The 21,478-nt window shown below is 38.8% G+C and overlaps 1 protein-coding gene and 1 long non-coding RNA gene across 3 annotated transcripts; one reads left to right on the forward strand and one right to left on the reverse strand.

Moving 5' to 3' along the window:
- The first annotated feature begins 934 nt into the window (after positions 1 to 934).
- LOC144986603 (uncharacterized) lies at positions 935 to 4,097 on the forward strand. Its single transcript, XR_013650423.1, has 3 exons — positions 935 to 1,078; positions 1,163 to 1,269; positions 3,958 to 4,097. It is a non-coding gene; the product is annotated as an uncharacterized LOC144986603 (long non-coding RNA).
- klhl14 (kelch-like family member 14) lies at positions 3,128 to 17,831 on the reverse strand. Of its 2 annotated transcripts, XM_004079388.5 has the most exons (9): positions 16,922 to 17,831; positions 15,341 to 16,241; positions 13,996 to 14,117; positions 10,464 to 10,553; positions 8,052 to 8,130; positions 7,605 to 7,795; positions 7,196 to 7,354; positions 5,003 to 5,160; positions 3,128 to 4,162 (listed from the first exon to the last, which is right to left on the reverse strand). In XM_004079388.5, the coding sequence occupies exons 2-9, from the start codon at positions 16,216 to 16,218 to the stop codon at positions 4,022 to 4,024; spliced, it is 1,818 nt and encodes a 605-aa protein (XP_004079436.1). In that variant the 5' UTR covers positions 16,219 to 16,241; positions 16,922 to 17,831; the 3' UTR covers positions 3,128 to 4,021. The 2 variants fall into 2 exon arrangements, with proteins under 2 accessions (XP_004079436.1, XP_023821254.1); XM_023965486.2 differs by lacking the exon at positions 16,922 to 17,831 and having other exon boundaries at positions 15,341 to 16,892.
- Positions 17,832 to 21,478: the final 3,647 nt, after the last annotated feature.

Here is a 21,478-nt window from a genome sequence, read left to right on the forward strand (position 1 = left end):
GTTTTTCGTAAATATTTTACATAAGGCTGCAAGTAAATTAAATCCCACTAAATTTTCGTGGAAATTTGTGGCCAACTTTTTTCATCCTCTTATAAAATAAATTTAGCGAAACTCACTAAATTAAGGTATTTTAATGCATTTTTTGTTGTCATTGTCTCATCTTTATATTTTTTTTTATTGATTAAAAATTTATTTTTCTAACAAACATTTTTTATTTACTCTGCTTTGTTTTTATTTTTATAGTAATAGCATCACATTGATTTTAAACCACCCAAATGATTACAGACATTACATTATCACACTGCCTGTTAAAGGCAAATGGATAATTGCTTTCATGATGGCAGACATAATTTTCATAACAAAATGGTAAACACCTAATGGTTTCAGTAGCTTAATAGAGTGGTTGTGCTGGTTCAGTCCCCCTTATGTGATTCAGAATACTTTGATTAAAACAGAAGTGTGTGGAGTTAATTAAAAGGTCAGCCGTGTTCTTTTTAACCAATCTGGTTATTCCCCAGACTGAGGAAGAGTGGGACTTAGAGCAGTGCAGAAACCATCTGCTGCCACCAACACTGAAGAATAAATGAAGACTTCAAACCCACGTGCTGCTCGCTCACATTAAAGCTGCATTTCTCTGTCTAAACTTAATTCTCTCCATGGACATCTTTTCTCGTCTTAATCAGGACGAGGCTTCTGTTTGCTCAGTCTTCTCAACTGTTAGTTATGACAATTTACTGAACGGAGAAGGAGGGACTGCCAGCATCTTCAGACATGTGCCCAAGAATTTTATAATGTGCACAGTGTGTCTTGGAGTGTTCTATAATTAGACGAGGATATATGTGCGAATCCAGACCAGCAAAAATTTTCCCTCCAGTCCTCAGAGACATGCCTGTTTTTTTGTTGGAAACTATTGCAGTCAAAACGGTGAGTAAACTACATTTTATTTGAAGTACAGCATGAGAATTTGAACACTTAAAGACCCCCTCTGCAAGAATCATGTTTTTGCTGTTTTTAACGTGTTCTTGTATCATTTTTCTGATGATGGAGGACATTTAGAAAGACAAATTAGCTTAAAATTGTGAGTATTTCTTTATTCAAATCATTGTGAATAAGAAGCAGATGAAAAAAATGCAGATTAAAAAATGTTGTTTTTGTGACATAGATGATATGCTGTGCGGGCCGAAAGCTCTCTGCCCCAAGCTCTCAGCAACAGAGAGGGGAAGAGGGGCGGTGTTGCTCCATACAAATGGTCCGGCTCGCGAATCACAGGTGAATTTCTAATGAAGAACTTTCGCTGCTCCACAGAAATTGTCCTCGAAAGTTAAGTGGCCAAATTTCCACCCTAATTCCCAACTAAAACTAAATAGTGCTGGACTATCTAGTCAGTGCCTTGAATTTTAAAAGCAATTCGGACACCATACTCACTACTTTTTTTTCTTTTTAAATGGCGAATATGACATCGTCTATTTCAGGAAGTTAAAATCTAATTAATATGAGTGTTTTGCGACAATCATTTATGAATACACTGTCTTCTGAAGAGAAAAAATGTTGGTTTATCAAAAAAAATACCTTTTTTGGAAAAAAATTGTTCCGACGCAATACATTGGGGTCTATATTCGCCAATCTAGTGATGCGCTGTGCATCGATGCACACTGGTTTTTCGCAGAGTTGTAGATTTGGACATTACTGCACCATGTAATATATGGGTAGCTCGGTTTGTAAGGTAAAAGGCTGCCACACAGGAATCCAGTTGGATTGATTGCTGGATTGTTGAATGCTCACCACATCAATGGTGAGCAATCAACATCACCCAGTGGGGGCCCTCCAGAGCACGGCTCGTCTGCAGCTCAACGTTGTTTAGACAAATGCGGAGAATGGAGTGGGAATTTCTTTCTTTCTAATGCACCATGTAGTGAGTAAGAAAGTAGGAAAGGAATTTGGACACAGCTATATTTATATATTTAAAACATTTTTTTGGCTAACAGCAGTGTAATCATAATCAAAGGACAACTGGAAATGCTTTGAGAATAGATCAAAAGATGATTTGAGCAGGGATTTAATGGTCTAACATACAGTTCAGTGTTACAGGATTGTGGCATCCCTATTCGGTACATAGACATAAAAAAGCGGTTTAAAAAAAAGAGTTTACGTCTTAGTAAATATGCTGGGCGGGGCTACAAGCTCCCTGCTCCTCCCCATTCTGATGCGTCCTCTAATAGACAAATAGATCCATGTACGTCATTATTTTCCTTGTCTGAGCTGGCATCTGGCTCAAAGCTGTATGGCTGGATAGCTCCATTAATGCTAGACAATTTTGTTACACCAACAATGTTAGGTTGAGGGTGTGAGAGGCTGTGAGCTAGCGGGAGAGCGCGCCAGAGAACTCTTAGCAATGTGAAGGGGGTCGGGGTTGCTCTGGTCAACTCAGAGGCAAACATCTAATGAAATCCTGCCGCTCTACAGAAACCATGTCCTATAAAGCAAAACCATTTTTTTTTACTGTGGCTAAAAATGGCATATTCATAAGGACCATTGGGAACACTTTGAAAATAGATCAAAAGAGGATCAGAGTGGGTCTTTTAAGATCTTCATAACTTGCTTTTTGCTATTTTGGGTCTAAAATATGGCGAGGGAACTTTTTGGTTCATTAAAATCAGACAAAGGCTTTTTATTTTAATCATCAAGAGATCTTTTATTGTATTTTTTCTAAAATGCAAAGGACATAACAGGATTTGAGAATAAATCCAAACTTGAGTGCACAAAAATGTTTCACTGCAGGCGATTATGTACAAGAGGGCAAAAAAAAACCAACAGGATTCAACAGGAACTGTGACAATATTCTGAGTCAAGATATTGAACCTAAATAATGTAGACAAAACTGGATTTATTTGCACATCTGTAAAACACAGCACATAAATTAATTGTACATTTCAGTGAACTTTGAATAAAAAGTTCACAAATAGTGCATCACTCATCTTTGCAAGTTGGATTTTATAATACACAAAAGACTCCCCCTCCTTCATAAACAGGCCCGTTCATCTGAACTGAGAAAGGAAGAAAACGTTCTTCCTTTCAGATCGTCACTTTCACCCCAACATACAAACCAGAAAGAAACTGCCAGCAATTACAATTTGATTGTACCGTCATTTTATAACAGTTTTTCTATACAGGTAATCAATTCTTTAGTTATCCCTGCCTGTGGCACAAAGAAAAGCTGCAACAAACGTTTGGCAAGAGTCCTGTTTTAATAGGTGATAATTTATTTAAAAAAATGATTAAACTGGGATTGAAGGAGGTGGGGGGGGTGTTGCTGTGTATTTTTATCATTTTTACAGTCAGTTGCAACCATTTATAAGGGCTCCCAGGTATATTTACAGTACATTTTTCTTCATAGCTTGTCAGCAGTTTGGTTAAAGTTTTATGGACATATTTTTTTAAGCCCAAACACAGTGTGAGTTTTTATTTTATTTTGTTTTTTTACTTTTTTTCTCAGAAAAAGACAGCTGTTGTATAAATGAACAACCCAGGCAAAAATTATTAACAAAACTGATGAATATTTATACACATATATCATCACAGTTAATGTAAGAAACCCAACCCTTGTAAAACTCGGTGTGCCGACATGGGTCAATGAAACACCACCTTATTTCACTGGAACTCTGCTGCTACTAAATACAAGATAACATGGATCTGAAGGCTATCAGCTCAACACTATGCGTGCTACAGAAGAGAAGTCAAAAACACTCACTAGCCATTTAAATAAAAGCAAAAAGTGGGAGCGACCATTTCTCAGAACACAGATGAGTTTGACGCAGGGCTCACATTTTTTTTTCTGAATCCTTCTGTACAGAAAAACGAAAGTGCTCTGGTCAAACCTGTAAAAAAATAATTTATACAGTCCTCCGTTCAGCGAATGGAGAGTTTGTCACCAGTGTTGTCTGTTTTTGTTTCTTCAAGGATGCTCTTCCACCCAATCGCCCTCCTGCTCCTCACCCTCGCCGCCCATCCGGTGGATTAGTTGTCATTTGTTAAAAGGGAGGCAGGCGGGCAGGATGACGGTGGAGCAGGCCGGGCCCGCCAAAGGCTCGGCCACTTCCCCCTCCAACTCTGTCCACGTTCCCTTCTCTGGGCTGTAGCAGATGGTTGAAGACTTATAGGCTCCCTGAGGAGGAAAAAAAACATATTTAATCTTCCAAGTGTTGTTTGGATTTTCAACAGTGCAGCAAAGTTTTTCTTTTTAATAAAAATGCCATAACTCAGGTTGAAAATGAAAAAAAGTGCCAATACAAATCCATACCTAAAATCTGTCACACAGCCACTACATACATTGTTCTTATTTTCCACAAATAAAATTTCGGTCTTTGACGATACATGCGTGATAATTCAAGTGTTTCTTGCGTTCCTCATTCGTCGATGTGCGCAGATGTCGGTTGAGGCTTTTGTGAATTCGGTTTTGAGCTTCACAAAATTTCTGGTTGGTTGAAGATTACACAGTGAACGCGTATTTATCGTAGGTTGTGGCAATTATTATGTAGATCTTATGTAATTGTGCCTAATTTCTGCAAGATGGATACGCAAATTTGTGGCTTTCCACGACCGTTCCACTTGTGTCTAACGGATTTTTGCGATGTAAAACTTTTATATTGCCTATGCGGCGCACATATCACGTTCCAATTATGTAATTGACTCACGAGTCACCAATACCTTGTATATAAACAGCTCAATAATCATGCACGGTTCGTGGTCTATGTTGATTTACGTGTTTTTTGTGTGGTTTAATAATAATTCTGTGGCTTTAACGTGGTTCATTCATGTGGAAATTACACATAAAGACCAAATTTTTTTTTCATTTTTTCTTCATAATTCATGTATGACCAATCTTCACCTGTGCAAACTGTGGCTGTCTGACATTGCCTTTAGATCCAAATTGACATTTTGCTCCTGTTTTTGTTTCTATATTCATAAACAGTTTCATACAAATGTTGTATTATATGTTCAGTACCATGCTCCAGCTGTAGCCTCCAACGATGTAAATGCTGTCATCCAGAACAGCGCAGCCCGGACCGCTGCGACCTTCCAGGATGGGCGTCTGAAGGATGTTCCACTGGTCTGCTTTTGGGTCGTAACACTCAACAAGCATCACGTCCAGATGGGAAAAACCTGAGGAGAGACCAAGAACGTCTTTTCAATGTTTAATGTTTTACATTTTAGATCAGGTTTACATTGTGAGTTTTATATCCCCCATGATAACTTTTTAGTCAAATGTCTGTTTCGTTGAACAGCAGTTTTTCATAGGGGCTGATTTGAAAGAGTTCTGTTGACTTAGTACTCGGGGGAGGGGGGCACCTCTGGACTTGTGATACTGATTTTTTTGTCAAATCTGAGGAAAGCTTCCGATTTCTATTGCTTGAATTGGTTTACGTCAGGCAATCAAAAGGTTACTAAAAAAAGAGACAAAAGTAATGTACAGTTTATCTATAATAGGGATGCAACAATTCACTCCAAACCTCGACTTTTGGATCACGGTTTTGTTTTAGTTCAATATATGATTTGTGTGTTACAAAACCACAACCTAAAAAAAACCTATTGGATGGTTTATACTAAGCCCGGTGCAATGTAGTAACACAATAAAAAAATAAACCCTTCTTGAATTTACCACAATATGTGTTTGCATACCAGTTTTTTACGTTATAAGTGTCAGTCAGAATGCAACAATTCACTTCATTAAAGACCCACTCCAATGAAAATTGTGTTTTTGTTGTTTTTAACATGTTTTTGTGGCATTTTTCTGACGATAGGGGACAAACATGAGAAAATTAAGCTCAAAATTACATTTATGAGTATTTTTTTATTCAAATTCTTGTGAATCCGAAGCAAATGAAAAAATGCCAATTGAAAAAGGGCTTATTGGTGGGGTAGAAAATACACTGGGCGGGCCAAAAGCTCCCTATTTCGAGCTCACAGCAACAGGGAGAGGAATGGAGGCGGGGTTGCTCCACGACAATGGTCCCGCTCTCAACTCAGAGGCAAATTTCTAATTAACTCCTGCCGCCCTGCAGAAACTATATCCTAGAAAAGGACACAGGTTTTATTTTATTTTGGCTAAAAGCAGGATAATCATGATTAAAAGAGCTGGGAACACTAAGAATAGATCAAAAGATGATCGGAGCGGGATTCTAAAGGTATAACAGATAGTTGGGTTTTAAAAGGATTGTGGCATAGATATGTCACATGTAGAATGATTAATCATGATTTGATTGAAAAGGCAAAATAATAAAAAGTAGAAAAGATACATGTCCATATAAATACATCCCTGAATACATTAATGATCCTGTCATAGTTTCTCTTAATTATACTTAGCAAACTTATTTATTATATTTCTGATATTTTATATTTCTGAAAATAATTTTCTGCAGAAACAACTGACAACTTTTGACTCTTCACGTGATTCAAAGAACGGGAAAAAAGAAGCATTGGTTAAATAAATATTTATTTTCTTGTTTTTTTTAAATAAAGTTTTGCTCTTTAACCATCATGCTATTTGTGCTGCTGCATAATTTGACCAGGAAAGATATTTAATCGTTTCCTTCAGTCTTAATAATAATTAATAAGGTTTTAGAGGACTCCGGGTTTAAAGGTTTAAAAGTATTGATAGAACATTATAAACTGAATCTAACAAAAAATTAGATGCCCTTTTCTGTGTTTAGGTGTTACTGTTTGTTATTATTGTTTTAGAGGTAACGTATAAGTTTCCATCTAATATTCCTTGAAAATGAAACACACTGCTGATAAATGTTCATTGAATCTTTGTTATTGTTTCTTCCTGTCTCTGAATGGCTATAAAACCCAAACTATTACCTTTTTACACACAACACAAGTCTTATTGAAAGACATAAATCAAACGAAAGGAGGTGCTCAGAAACTCCCCTGCAGTCAGCAATCATCAGACTCCATGACAGCTCATGATGGGGATGAAGAGACACAATTGCATTTAGAGGTGTTTTAAATGAAACTGGGCTCTATTGCAAAGAAACGCATTCTGTTTTACTTTCACATTGAAAGATAGAAGAGAGAAAGAACCAAGGCTGTCAATGGCTCGTACCCGCCATATTGTTAAATATAAAAATGTAACAGACCTGAAAAGAAAAGTACGTGTCTTCATCTTTTTTATTCCCTGACGGGCCGGAGCGCTTACCTTTCAAATGGTTTCCACCGATGGCATAAAGACGGTCGTTCATCCCAGCCAGGACATGAATGGCACGCTTCGTGTTCATGTCTTGTTTTCTAGCCCACACATCCATTACTGGGTCATAGCAGTACAGCCAGGACACATACTCGCCATTGTGCACTCCTCCTGTAACGTGTAAGTAAAGCACTATCAAATACCGCCCAATGGTTGCACATATGGTCTATAATAGAAGAAAATATCATACTTTACTATGATTAAGCTATTTCCCTGCTATTGCTTTTGTTTTTATTAAAACAAACAGGTAAAAATTGGACAATAATCATGTTTTGGGTTCAGCTCGTGCCTACAACTCATCTATTTGGGAACTACTGTTGCACAGATGATGTGTGCGTGTAGACACAGCGCCTCTCCTGACCTGATATATAAATCTTCCCATTGTGCACTGCTCCTGCATGGGCAGCCAGAGGCTGCGGCAGAGATGACACATAGTTCCATTCATTCGTCTCCAGGTTGTAGGACTCAACACTGGAGAGGTAGCCTGTCTCATTCCGGCCGCCAATCACGTACAGGTGCTTATCCAGGCGGCAGGCGAAGAAGCTGGCTCTCCTGAAAATGTGTCAACACAACACAACCATTGAACCTACACCAAACATGGCCACTTAAGTCACACAAAAATAAATCTCTAATTTCTACCTTCTTTAGTTCATAAAGTTGTGAGATCAAAAATGTACCAAATTTTCAAAATAAAACTAAAAGACGTTTTTAAAAAAATTAAGAATGTGCTGATTTATGGAACACATTCTATCAGTGTTTTTAACCAACATCTCAGTCAGTCTTGCACTCAAAAGGTAAACAAGCCTACCTTTCCTGCATGGGGGGCAACTGAATCCAACTATTGAATCTGGGGTCATAGCGGCTGACAAAATTAGTGCTGTGTTTTCCTGCAAACAGAAATAAATTAAAGTACCGGGTTAGGATATTTATTGGTGCAGGTTTTGCACACCAGAGCACAGATGATTCAGACAATTACAGCTTGCAATTTGTGATGTTTTCTTGTGTGTGTGTGTGTGTGTGTGTGTGTGTGTGTGTGTGTGCGTGTGTGTGGGTGTGTGTGTGTGTGGGTGTGTGTGTGTGTGTGTGTGTGTAGAGACAGCGTCTCTTCTATCATCTTGTCAATTCACTGGAAGTTGGAACCGATCAGATGTTTCCATTCAGACTGTACATGAAAACTGGACAGAGTGAGTATGACGTCACTCGGAAAATGACGTCTCCAACCAAATGAAGTCAATTCAGATGCCATATTTTTGCAATGTGGACACCATCATGTTGAAGCCAGATGTGGTCAGTAAGCAGTGATTGATCCAAGAGTTAAAAAAGGTAGCAGAGCAAGAATTTTTATTCTGACAAATAGAATGACTGACTGAGTAGTAGCTTTTTATCTCTCATTAAAAGTCTATAGGACTTTGGCTTCTTGGAGCCAGCGGGTACTTCCTGTTTGGAACACAGGGAGGGGAGGGATAACTCAGTCCAGTTCTCTTATACAGTCAAATGAATGTTTCCTTCCTCTGGGAACCAAAATTTGTGGTCTGAACTTTAGCCTTATTACGTTTTTATTTGTAGGTATACATAAAGTCTGTCACATTCTTAGTAAATACTGGGGATGCCACAATTGAAACAATTCATTGGTAAAGTGAATCATTGCATCCCTAGTACATACTAGTACGTTTACCCTGAAACTGCCAAACAATTGTTGTGTTAATTTAACATGTATTTAGCCTTTATGGTTTGACTGTATCACACCTGCTTAATAAAACGCCAACAGAAAGTTTGTCTTCATTGTTATTTGCTTATTTACACATTTTAAAGAGGGATTATGCAGACTTTGTAGATTTTGTTATTTTGTAATAAACAAATTATTAATCCAATCATAACAAAATTGTGACACAAAACTGTTTAATTTCTTTCAAGTTTACAGTATTACTTTATTTTTATTTACAATTTTATTCTCAGGTTTTCAATAATTCCTCCAAGTTAACAATATGACAATAACTTTTGAGTTTAAAACTGTTTATTTATTTGTTTACAATGTTTTGTTTTTAATATTTTCAATATTTCTTTCAATTTAACAATCTTGTTTTTCGTTTATTTTTGGGTGATCTTAACTTGACCCCATAGAAGTGAATCATTGCTTCTCTGGTAACCACCATTATTTTCATTTTTTCTAGCATGTATTTTTATGTACAAATATATTTTGATGAGGGTCAATAAACATCCCATTTTTGCTACTTTATTTATAATCTGCGCTTAAATTAACAAATTATAAATAACTTCTAAATAAATTAGCACTATGTTAAACATGGGGATGGGGAAGGGAATATACAAATTATCTTCTTTCCACTCCCTTTCAAGCAATCAAACTCTATTTGACATCCATTCTATGTAATGGATTCAATGTGTCATGTGTGTGTGTATGTGTGTGTGTACTATATGTCTATTTATGATCAATTTTAATGTCAAGAAGATGGCATTGTCTTCACTTATTTTCTTTATTTTGCAAACAATTTATGAGCTAAAATATGAACTTGTTTTGACTTGTCTCTGTATTTGTATCTTTGGTCTTTTTTGTTTTCATTGCTTCAAATAAACCTACAATCCAAAAACACGTCTATCCATTTTTATCTCCATCCTTCCCATAGTTCAATAATCTTGTTTCATTTGATCAACAAAGTATAAACAACAAACAACCCAAAAGTGTATTTTATCAATCGTGATCCTAACAGAAGAGTGCTGCTGTTTATGAATTGTTTAAGCTACAGCAACTTAGTTTTCCTTCCTTAAGTTTTAGTCTTTTCAGAAAAAAAGTCTCTAAAAATGCTAATTTCACTGGAAAAAAAGAAACATTTAGCTTCCTTTCAACTTCACTAACATATTATTTTGATTTTTAATAAAATAACAGAGGCAGAGTTCTGTTTTTTAACTTTTAATACAATTTTCCAAAAACCTCCTCTTAGTGTTTTGACACCAAAAATCTGTCAACATTAAAAACACTTGTTTTTCTGTGTCCATTATTGATAAGTGCCGATTGAAGTGTTGTTTGTCCACTTAGAGTTGATTTTTCTCTGAGTCTGAGTGTTTGAAAATCTCTGAAAGTGTTACATCAGCTCTGATGGGGTCAAACTCCCAGAACTCCGAGTTTGGCTCAGCAATGACAAATGTTTGCTTTGCGTAAGTGAAGGAAAAGACAGGCTGCAGGGATGGAGGGGTGGAGGCTCACCGTTGGGGTTCCACTGGTCCTCCCCGCCCATCAGCAGCAGGAAGTTCTCCACCTCCACCACACAGTGATGGGCGCTGTTGTAAGGCATTACTAGAAGACAAACAAAAGTCAAAGGTGAGAAATCATTTAGGCCCACCTCAACTTTCACTTGTCAGGATTTATCAACATCACGGCGTATCCCTTTGGATTGTGGACTATTAGACTCTCAAATAACCCCCAAAAAAGCGACGTATAAAAGTGAGCATTAGCTGTCAACCTGCATCTGTTTCAGCTGCTATCTCTTTGTGTAATAAGGACAGTACATTTCTATTTCTGAGGTTTAGCTCGGCTAGAAGGCACAAAAACAACCGACTCCACTGACGCAACCTGCTTTTGTTCAATCTCGCTGTTGCAATGATTCATGCGGTTTTGTACTACATCCGAAAACAGAGTGCGACGTTGGAAAGGGTGGCTCTTCGCCCTGCGCGTGTTTTTTTTGGTCTTCTCCTCCATCTTCTCCTGCTGAAGTGACCCCATTAAGATGTAGAGAAATGGTCTTAGGTGACAGTCATAATGAACATGATCGTGCTCACTCAATAAATCTCAGGCCCGGTGCTTTTTGAGCGCAAATCAGTGAAATGTTAAAGCCCACCTGTCTGTCTCCATCAGTCATTTCCACTGTCACCTCCCCATCGCCTGATGGATCACAGTTGCTGCAAAATTAGACAGCCTTGAATCTCATTTCTTTCCAATTGGCCTCTCCCTGCAATCTTACTCAAGCTGGCTGACATGTGCCGCTCCTCTATGGGAGGAAGTCTCAGATACTAATACCACATACACTAAACACAGCTTTATCTCCAAGGAAGGGATTAGGTTGCCTGCCTCCGTTGCACCTCAAAGACGAGTGCTATATGACTGCCAAATTCCTTTACATGCTATTTACATTATCAGTCAGTCAGCAGTATATAGGACACGGATGAGCGCTTTTTTATTTGATGTCTAGTGACTTGTACTCATACTTAAAATCACCTCTTCCCCACGGGAAAAGGAGATTATTGGTTTATGGTATGTCAAAAGCTCCAGCGTTTGTGTTTGGGGGGAAAAAAATGGAGATGTGAGATCCTGGAGAACACTGGGAAGACATAATAACCCTCATGCTGTGAAAGAAAGAAGAACATCAATCATTTTTTATCCAACTAGAAAATTGCGAACTACAAAAGGAGGAATCTGATTTGACCCTCTCAAATAAATCCTTTACAGAGAAGAGAAGGAGGAACACGTCTTTGAGAGTGACGCCATCACTCCAGTCTACAGTGAGCTCCAGGGCTCACTAGAGGGAGTCAGAAGCCTCTGTATAGACGGCACGGCTCTGGTTGGTTGACTGACTCCACAGCTTTTGCACCACTGCTGCTCCAGCTTTGATGTGCCTTAAAGGCCTTTATCTTAACTCGAATCTCTATGACATGTTCTTCTGCCATCTATTTCCAAATAGGAAGTTTTAGGAACAGTTTCATTTAAGGAGGACGGTGAAACTGGTCCAGCATTGCGGCCGTATCCTCGCCTGCCTTTGTCTCGTGTTTGGCCACGCTGCTGTGGGTACACTAGATGGCAAACTTTCCACTCCAATCACGGAGCGGTGGATCTTTCTGACACAAGAGGGATCAGATTCTGCCTAAATTGTGTTGATGAATGTCTTAATCAAAGGCTGTCCCTCTCAGGTTTCGCCTCATTGAAAAGTTATGATTGAATGTTAATAATCTTCTATTCCACATCCATTGTGAGGGGACTACATCAGATGGTCACTGATGTGTTAAGGGGATGATTTTGCAGTTTTGTCCTTCCACTTGGCCACGGACCATTTGAGTGTTAACTTTTTTTAGTTTTGAGTGATGGAAATCCCCATTGACCTTTTGCTTGTAGTAGTTTATACCCATGAGTATGGCTTTAATGAGAAAATGACGACACAACCCGAGCGAGCTTACAGCTGTTATGTATGCAGAACCCTCTGACAAAAAGGAAGCCTAGCAGCTCTGAATTTACATGAGCTTCAACGGCCAACAGCAGAGTTTTAAAGATGCAACAGGAAAAAGCCGATTTGTTCACATTTAAGGTGAGCCGATAAACTGCAGAGCCCAAACGAGAGAAGATACACTGAAGGTTAATGTGTAAGAATGAAAAGAGGCAACTGAGATATGACTCCAACAAAACTCAATATGTTCAGCAATGATGATGCAAAGGAGATGTATTGCTCCCCAATAGCTCTATTTTTGACCTTTGCAATATGGCAACAATGTGATGGTGAGTTTTGAAAGGTCATGGAAGATGGAGGGACAGAGGGTACGGTACAGATCAGGGGTGAAATCAATGCCTGTATCTTCTCGAAACTATGAAATATAAAAGCTGTTAAAAATAAACATTAAAAACCCACTCTGATTATCTTTTAAGATACTTTAAAAAGTTCCCAGTGGTCTTTTACTTAGAATTATGCCGTTTAAATGCAAAAATCGTTTTCTAGGATGTAGTTTCTGCAGAGAGGCAGTAGCTGATTAGAAATTCCCCTCTGAGTAGTGGGTGGGACCATTGGTGCAGAGCAACCTCCCCTCCCCTTCCCATCACCCATAACTGAGAATTATCTGCTTACACACTCTCACACTAGCTTACAGCCGCTCCCAACCTAACATTACCAGTGCAACATTAATGGCGAGCAATAGTGGACATGTCCAACTGTACAGTTTGGAGCCAGATGAGCAAAACAAAGATGCACATGGATCTAGTCATCTACAAGTGGACGCATCAGAATTAAGCGGAGTAAAGAGCTTTTGACCCACTGACTGTAGCTTGTACGTCAAAATGAAATGCACTTTTTCTTTGTGTCCTTCATCATCAGAAAAAAGCTAGAAGAACATGTTGAAAACACCAGTGTAGGTCATTAAAAGAGAAAAAAACAATTTACTTGAAAATTAGAATTAATTTTCTACAGTGAAATTAAGAATTTAATCCCAACCTAAAATACAAAGGTTTTACTTTTTTGCCTTTTGCTCCAGAATCATCTGAGCATCTCAGTTCCATTGACTCAATTCCTGTTTTTTAACTCACCTCAGCACCAGGTTGATGCCCACACTACGTGTTAGCATGTGTGTGGTGATTTGGGCAAAAACAATGATCACTGTGATTGAAAAAAAAATCTAACGACTTTTAAAATCTCTGGAGGGAAAAGTGTCATTTGTCGTTGTTCCATCTCTGCCACAATAGATCATTAGATCCAAGTAAATCTCATCATACATCCTGTCAGCGTATTTCAGCAAAAACAAGGGAAACCGAGCATGAAGCTCCACACTGCTGTGAAGTCACGCTCTGATTAAAAACTTATATTAAAAGTGATAGTGATACATTATAACCTGAAGGATTTAGGGAACTCCTTCTTCTTGATACTGTAGAAATTAACCTGTGTTAAAGTCATCCATAGGTAGAGCTATTTTTCATCAGAACAACCACTAAACAAGATGCCTGGGGCAGATGAAAAAAAAAAAAATCCAGAGCCTCTGCGACTCACTTGTGAGGATCTTCCATGTCTTTTTGTCGTCGTCATAATACTGGACTAAATTGCTTGGGAGACGATCGGGTCCAGGAGGCAAACCACCCACCAGTAGCAGCATCCTCTTATTGGAACGGATTCTGCAATTTCACAAATGTGGGTGCGTGTTCACGCATCAGAAAGGAGACAACAGAGAACAGGTATAAGGCCTTGAAAAAACACTCTTCAATGTCAAGATAAGCTCAACTCCACCCGGACAGATTTTAAAGCTAAATATTTGACGATAAAACGACTAAATAATATGAAAAAACTTGATTATTTTGAAGTAAACCTTGAAATGTGCAGTGTAAGAACCTATAATGCTGCAGATATTACTTTCAAACAGCTCAAAAGTCAGTCAAACCCAGCAGGGAGCCAATCTGGGGACTAAAAGCTTTCATTGGTTCAAATAATTCTAGTGACGCCCCTCTATTTCAGTCTACTTGCTTACTTCAAAGCAGCAAATTTTCAACACATTGATGACCATAATAAGACAATAAATGACTCACTAGTAATGTGTCATCATAAACAAAACAAAAAAACACACATTGTGGTTGGCCTTTAAGTTCAAACACAATCGCCTTTTTTAATCTTTATCATATTTTATTTTATAATGCATGGCTACATCACCATTAGCTGTGTACATTCTTCCTAATATTGGCCCATTTGGAGGGTATTCATATGCAAATGAGACCCTGGACATAGATAATAGTGATTAATTGAGAAGAGAGAAACTGTGGCATGAGAAACTAATTATGATGATTTCAGATCCTTTGCTCCCTGAGAGTATGGATCTGTTATTGGGGAAATAGAGACAGAAATGTGCTGTCTGGTCATCTTTTGTAATCACTTTTCACTTGTAGTGTTTTTGTCTATGGAAAATCTACTAAAAAAAAAGTTCAATACTGATTTTTCTCTCCTTAAATTAATGCTTTGACCTTGTCTAATCTGTTAACAAACGCGACTAACATAACAAGACTAACTAGCAAGACAAAAATATGAATGAAATAAGCCTAATTTATTTGAACTCAGGTAAAAGAATAGTTTCTCGAAAAATATATCTCTGACAGCCAACTTTACCATACTTTTCTAGTAAAATATTTAAATGTTTTAATGTAAAAAATGTAATAAATGCATGTGAGTTCCCAAGAAGAAAAGCCCCAAAACCATTAATCTTGAGCTAAACAACTCTGGCTGACCTCTTTCCAACTAATGCCCACATGTAAACTGAGAGTTTGATTTGCTGAGATAAATTATCACCACTTTCAATCAACTTTAAGAAGCTCCCTCCGGTATATTTGTGTGTATTTCTTGCTGTCCTCACCTGCTGGCCATAGTCTGCCTGCAGTGCTGTCTGAAGGGCATCAGGTGGTAGTTCATGGCATCCAGGAGCAGCTTCTGGCAAACGGGGTCGCTCCTCATAAAATCAACAGACTGAACCCGCTCCACCAGCTCTGGGGCAGGTATGAGGGCGAAACGCAGTCTCTTCATGAGGTCTGGAGCATAGTGCATGCGGGTCTCCCGGTCATGCTCCAGCCAGAGCACTGACATCTGGAAGAGAGCCAGCTCTGACTCCACAGGAGGCGGCAGAGCATCTAGCATGGCGCACATCTCTTCAAAGTTCAGCAGCAGCACGTCCTCCACCAGGTACTTGTTAGCCAGCTTCTTGGTCTCGTCCAGTCCATGCAGCGCAGCAATCTTGCAGATCTGTTTGTAGTTCTGCACAGAGATCTGGTCATTGAGGAACTGCACGCAGAGTTTAGTAATCTGGGGGATGTTGAGGATCTTGCTGACCGACAGCACTTCTTCCACAGTGTCCAAGGAAAGAGTAACATTGGCAGTGTACAGGTACTCCAACACTAATCGTAATCCAATAGAAGAGCAGCCCTGGAGCACCAGGTTATTGATGGGCCTGGCACTGGGGGTCAGCAGCTTGTCATCAGGAGAGGACGAGGGGGTCCCACTGCTGCCCTGGTCCCCCTTACTTCCTTCATTGTTAATGACATTGTGGGAGGAGAAGAGAGATCTGAAGTACTGCGAGCAGGATGCCAATACCGCTTTGTGACAGTGGAACTGCTGTCCCTGTGCGGTGAGAGTCACATCACAGAAGAGCTGCTTTCTCCATAGCAGGTTGAGCCCGTGCAGCAGGGTGTCACTGTGCGTTGGGTCAAAGGTGGATGTTCTATCGCCCGATCTGGACATGACTTCCTGAATGTGAAAGCCACCTAGGCAACAAAATAAAGCCCGCAGGTCATTCTTTCATCGTCCTCCACCTAGATGCTTCCAGCCAACTATTACAGGGGATTTGTCCACCAAACAGACGTCCAACAACGCGGCTTCCGGCGCCTCCAACTTTGAGCTATGCTCGTAAAGCAGCAAACAAAAGCCAAACGCGCAACTCTGGTTCATTTCTAACTCGACAACAATGTGGTTTTAAATGGAGGGCTGGGGGGTTTAAAGGGCGCTGTCAAAAGAGGAGACGGAGGAGACGCTGCGGCGGCGCGTCCCTCTCGGCTGAAGTTGACGCGCTCAGAGGAAGAAGCATCCGCCTGGGTGGACGAACGAGCCTCACACCCTCCGACAAACAGGACATCACACATGGCACACATTTACGGACTCGCACAAAAGCAATTAGTTTGTCACGGAGCAGACCGTCAGACGCCGTGCGGGAGCGTTTCTCGTTGGCGCTACGCGGCCGTAAGTTGTATCGAGGAAAATCCGCCGAAACGCAGTTCTCCGTAAAGTTGAGAATATCACGCTGACGCGTCGCTTTTTTGGAGCTTCAAATACGCGATTTCTATGTGCGTAATGTGGCTAAAACTTGGCACAGGCGCGTGCGTAACGATATCGGGAGGTTTTCCAAACGCGCCTGTCACAACTAAATGATGTGAGCAGCCAAACTTACCTGACTTCAGCTCTTCACAAAAAAGAAAGTAAGCCTCAGGTTCCCAATTTCTGCTGAATATTTCCTTTGTCCTTCCTTTAGAAAAGAAATGTCTTCTCTTAAAGTCGTCTCAAAATAACTCCAACTCCTAAAGTCACTATTTTAGGTTATTTGTTGACGTTGATCATTTGTTCTTCTGAATTAACAAGAAGTGTGTGAGAGTGTGAGAGGGAGCTGTGCTTTCTGCAAGAGAAGAAGAAGAAGAAATATACGTGTGACAAATTATGCTACCAAGAAACAACACATCATTATCCTTGGGCCTGGGGCTCAGTGAGTCGTAACGAGAGTAATAGGAAATCCACGGTTGGGGAGAGAAACGGTCGTGCATGGCCGATGGAGAGAGACCATGCAGGGGTATGGATGCTGGAGAGACTCGCAAAATTATGGCTCAAGGCTATTGTAAAAACTGTCGAGCGTAAATGACTGCGATTTCAAACATCTATGGAAGAAAGAAAAGAGAAAGGGGGAGAAAAACCGAGTCTTTCCCTCGCTGTTATAGAGAGAACCGTCAAGTTTTAGTGCGCATTGCTAATTAGTCAATTTCTCTCTGCCTTCACAGCCCGACGACTTTGCTGCTGAGCTGAAACTGCTAATTTCTGGGACCAGCCTTTTTTTGGCTGTGAACTGGATGGATGAATGGCTTGTCTCGCACAAATGACAAAAAGCCCCTGCCTTAATCTCCATCGCCAAAATAACCCCCTCATCTCATTCTGCCTCCCCTAGTCCTTCAAAAGAAGGTGCTTTTCTCCACTCAACTTTTGCATTTCTGTCATAAATAATGTGCAGCACAATGCCCACATGGTGTTTGAGTCAAACACAATTTTCATGTCACACAAAGTGATCCAAAGTTACACAATAAGACTCAGAAACATCACTTCTTTTCATAAACCATCACCTTAACTGATCCGATCATTTTTAAAACAACCAGAATCTTTAAATGCAAGCGTGAAAACAAGCATTAAAACCCTAAATCTGGGGGTTTGGAAACTCATGATGTCCAAAAATCCACCCTTTGGTCCTTCTTGCTAAAATTCAAAATACCCATTAACCATATTCCAGAATTAGTTGTAAGGACCTGAAACTGTCAATTAAAAATTGAGCTCAATTAGACTAAATAAACTTATATACAGGACTCCCATGGGAGCAGATGTGACAGTTGCTTCACAAGTTATAAAAAAATGACAGATAGGGATAAATGGGCTTGTTCATAAGCTATGAAATAGAGCAATATAATGCTACTGTCAAGCATTAACAGGCCACATATAAAGGTAGCATGTATAATTGAAGGAACCATAACACTGATGTTTGAGTGCTTGATGACAAGCTGTCATAATTCCCCACTTTTAGTCAGAGTTTTCAATCCAGGTGAACTCTGAGATAACTAATTATACTGTGCACTGCATTTCAAATAGTAATCATTAGTAATGGGCAGGGGGGGGGGGTGCAGTACTGCAGTATTAATTGTAGTTTTAAAACCGCCACGGAAGTAGTTTGTATTGCTTTGTACTGCTATAATTGTGTTGCCCAATTTTCAGGCGTCTTGTGACTGCAGAGCATTAGAGTAATTCATCGTATTTCACTTTAGACCCACATACTGTTATCTTTACCAACTCCCAGTTAGCACTACATTACCCAATCCTCCAGTGAGCTATTCTAACACAATAAAATGACCATTTCCAACTCTTTCAGCTCTTTGTAGCAACTCAGTCTCCTGAGGCCACTGGTCTTCAGATTGCAGGGCGTTTATGGTTGTAAGTTGTTGCAGTGTGCAAGAGAAGGGGAAGGGGGGGGGGGGGTCATCAGATAAGAGAAGAATTTCTAGACTAATTAAACCCTTTGAGAATCACAGTACAGTGATTTACAACTCTCTGTACCAGTTAACCCGACGCATTTTTATCTGTCATATTACCCAGATACCAAATCTACCTCTATGGATAAAAAGTCTGTTTTGTTTTCAGCATCAAGGAAGCAAAGGAAGGGGGGGGGGGGGTAGTTTGGAACAAAGAAGAGATGAAACGGAAATCCTGCTATTAATTCAGATATGATTTTTAAAAGAAAGAAGCAGTTTATAACTTGATGCTTTGATTTTGAAAGAGTGATGTCAAATCCCAATGATTCATAAGAATAAAATCAGCCAACTCCACATTTCTGTGTCATTTAACAACAGAACTAAAGGGGAGCTTTTAATCAGCGCACTCCAAAGTTGTGAATAGCACGCCACCAGGCATAATTTCTCTGGCTGGCTGTTGCAGAGGGGTATGCTAAGATAGAAAGTATTATTTTCCTAAATGGAAGGTGTCAGATGGTCACGGAAATGTGATCGGCTGTTCAAGATCACTGCTTCCCATCTGCAATTTGTGACGTGTGAAAGATTCAGCCCAAATGTGCTCACCAAGCGTAAATCCTCAGCACTTTCTCTTATCGTGGAAAAGCAAGATAACCAGCTGTTTACAGATCAGAGAACATATCATATTAATATCATGAAGGGGGGGTGGGGGGGGGGTGATATCATCTTGTTTGTAAAAATATTTTGTTAACTAAGTGTGTTGTGATATCACATCCTATAAAGTCAAAGTTGGGATTTGTTTTTTTTAGTGAAAATGATTCTAGTTTGTCATTTTTTATGTAAGAATATAGAAGGCAAAAGTGAAAATGAGACGCATCTTCAGAGAGTGATAATGGATGTTACAGTAAATGCATGGAGGGATTTCAGCAGTGTGCAGAAAAAAAGACACAACTTCATGTGCTGTGGATCATTTAAATCAGACCATAAGAAAACATTTTCTGCCTCTCATCAAGTTAGGAGATTAGACATGAAAAAACAGGGTCATTTCTCCGAACCAAACAATTAAACAAAACAGAAAACTCAAGTAAGCTTGTGCTGCCTCCATAGGAATTAAGATGTTGAGCAGCAAAGGAAAAGAAAAGAAAAAAATAGCTGACAATTTCCAGGAGTGAACTCTCGAAGTCCAAGCAATTTTATTTAAATCCGGGTTTGAGGCTACAAACTCCGAGAAATTGCTAAACTTCAGCAAATAAGTCCCTAACAAGTCTCTAAAGTTGGAATGCATATGATGGCTTAGTAAGAAGAAACCTGTTTGGATACAATTTTGGAAGCAAGAGCTTTCTCTTTTAGGCAAAGGTGACGAGTAAAGAGCTTCATGCCATGACACAAAATACCAAATCCACATCAGAAAAGAGGTGATGATTTGAGTTGTATTTGGTCAAAAATACAGCTAGGACACCTAGTGGGCAGGAATGAAACCAACAATAAAACGGTGGTAACTAGGGCTGGGCGATACATTGATTTTATCGATCAATTTGAATTTTTTTTATTTTTAGAAGATTTGTTTTTGGGAAAATTGGGATTTTTTTCCCCCCAATTTTCCTAATTTCCCAATTTGGGTTTTTATGTTCGGAGTAAGGTTAACCTGCCTGCCTCTCGCAAGGCGCTTGGAGGCGTAGAAAAATAAAAAAATAAAGACGGTGTTAAAAGTGAAAACCAAAAGCAAAGAAAAAAAAACTGGTTAGAATTCAATAAAGGAGTTTTTTAGAAAAAGATTTTTAAAGAGACAATGTTGTTTTTATCTTGTTTTAATTATGAAGTGACTTCTCTGTTTACATTCAATTTATAATTTTATTAAATAACACCTATAGTATTTCTGAGTATAATAATGAAATACACTTGGCCGGTTGATCCAATGTTTCTCTGTAAGAGGCTCAAGCTAGCAGTAGGTCAGAAAACACCTGCTGGTATATTCTAAAAACATTTTTACTGCTTTTATTTGGTTGCACTTTGTGTTTGATGCAATTTCCCAAGGAGATGTTAAAATACAAAAGTTTTTGTTAAATTTATTCTACCATTTGTAATTGTTTCTAAAAGAGACTGAAAGGAGGGAGAAAAAAATTGCTTAAAATTGGAAATAGAATTTGGCATGTAAATATTGTAGATTTTATGTTTTGGCCCACTCCCTTGTGTAAACTGACAAAAACCACGTTCCTGCAACTGACCAAAGTCCTGAAAACAACCTGATTCCAAAAAGTGTTGTAATGTGAGCATGTGAACTCTGAAACTATACTGTACAAAAAAGAAGATAAGTATTTATTTTTGTAAATTGGAAGTGGTATGTTTTACGCAATCAAAACAATCTGAGATGATAAAAAATACAAACGAAATACAACAAACTTAGCATAATTAGTCACGAAAAAAAAAATATATGTGTATATATATATATATATATATATATATATATATATATATATATATATTTATATATATATATAAGTTGTGACAGTCAAAAATTGCAAAATGAACAAAAACAAAGTCAAATATTTACATATAAGTCGCACTTTTTGGGAAAAAATCATTGAACAAAATAAATTACCAAGAACATCCATAGTGACTGAATCGAAAACAATAATAGATGCTTATTTAGCGTCATGAAACATTGGAGGAATCTCGTATATTAGTGCAGCTTATGAACAATCATTCACATAACCATGAAGAATATGCCAACA

This window comes from Oryzias latipes, chromosome 17 (assembly GCF_053564925.1).
Source record: "Oryzias latipes strain Hd-rR chromosome 17, Olatipes_Hd-rR_3.1".
NCBI lineage: Eukaryota > Metazoa > Chordata > Actinopteri > Beloniformes > Adrianichthyidae > Oryzias > Oryzias latipes.

Excerpts from the sequence above, each read along its gene's own strand:
- klhl14 (XM_004079388.5), bottom strand. The coding sequence starts at position 16,218 with ATGTCCAGATCGGGCGATAGAACATCCACCTTTGACCCAACGCACAGT. Across the intron at positions 14,118-15,340 it reads AGGCAGACTATGGCCAGCAG|AATCCGTTCCAATAAGAGGA; the intron begins GTGAGGACAGCA and ends GTGAAATTGCAG. Across the intron at positions 10,554-13,995 it reads GACATGGAAGATCCTCACAA|TAATGCCTTACAACAGCGCC; the intron begins GTGAGTCGCAGA and ends TTTGTCTTCTAG.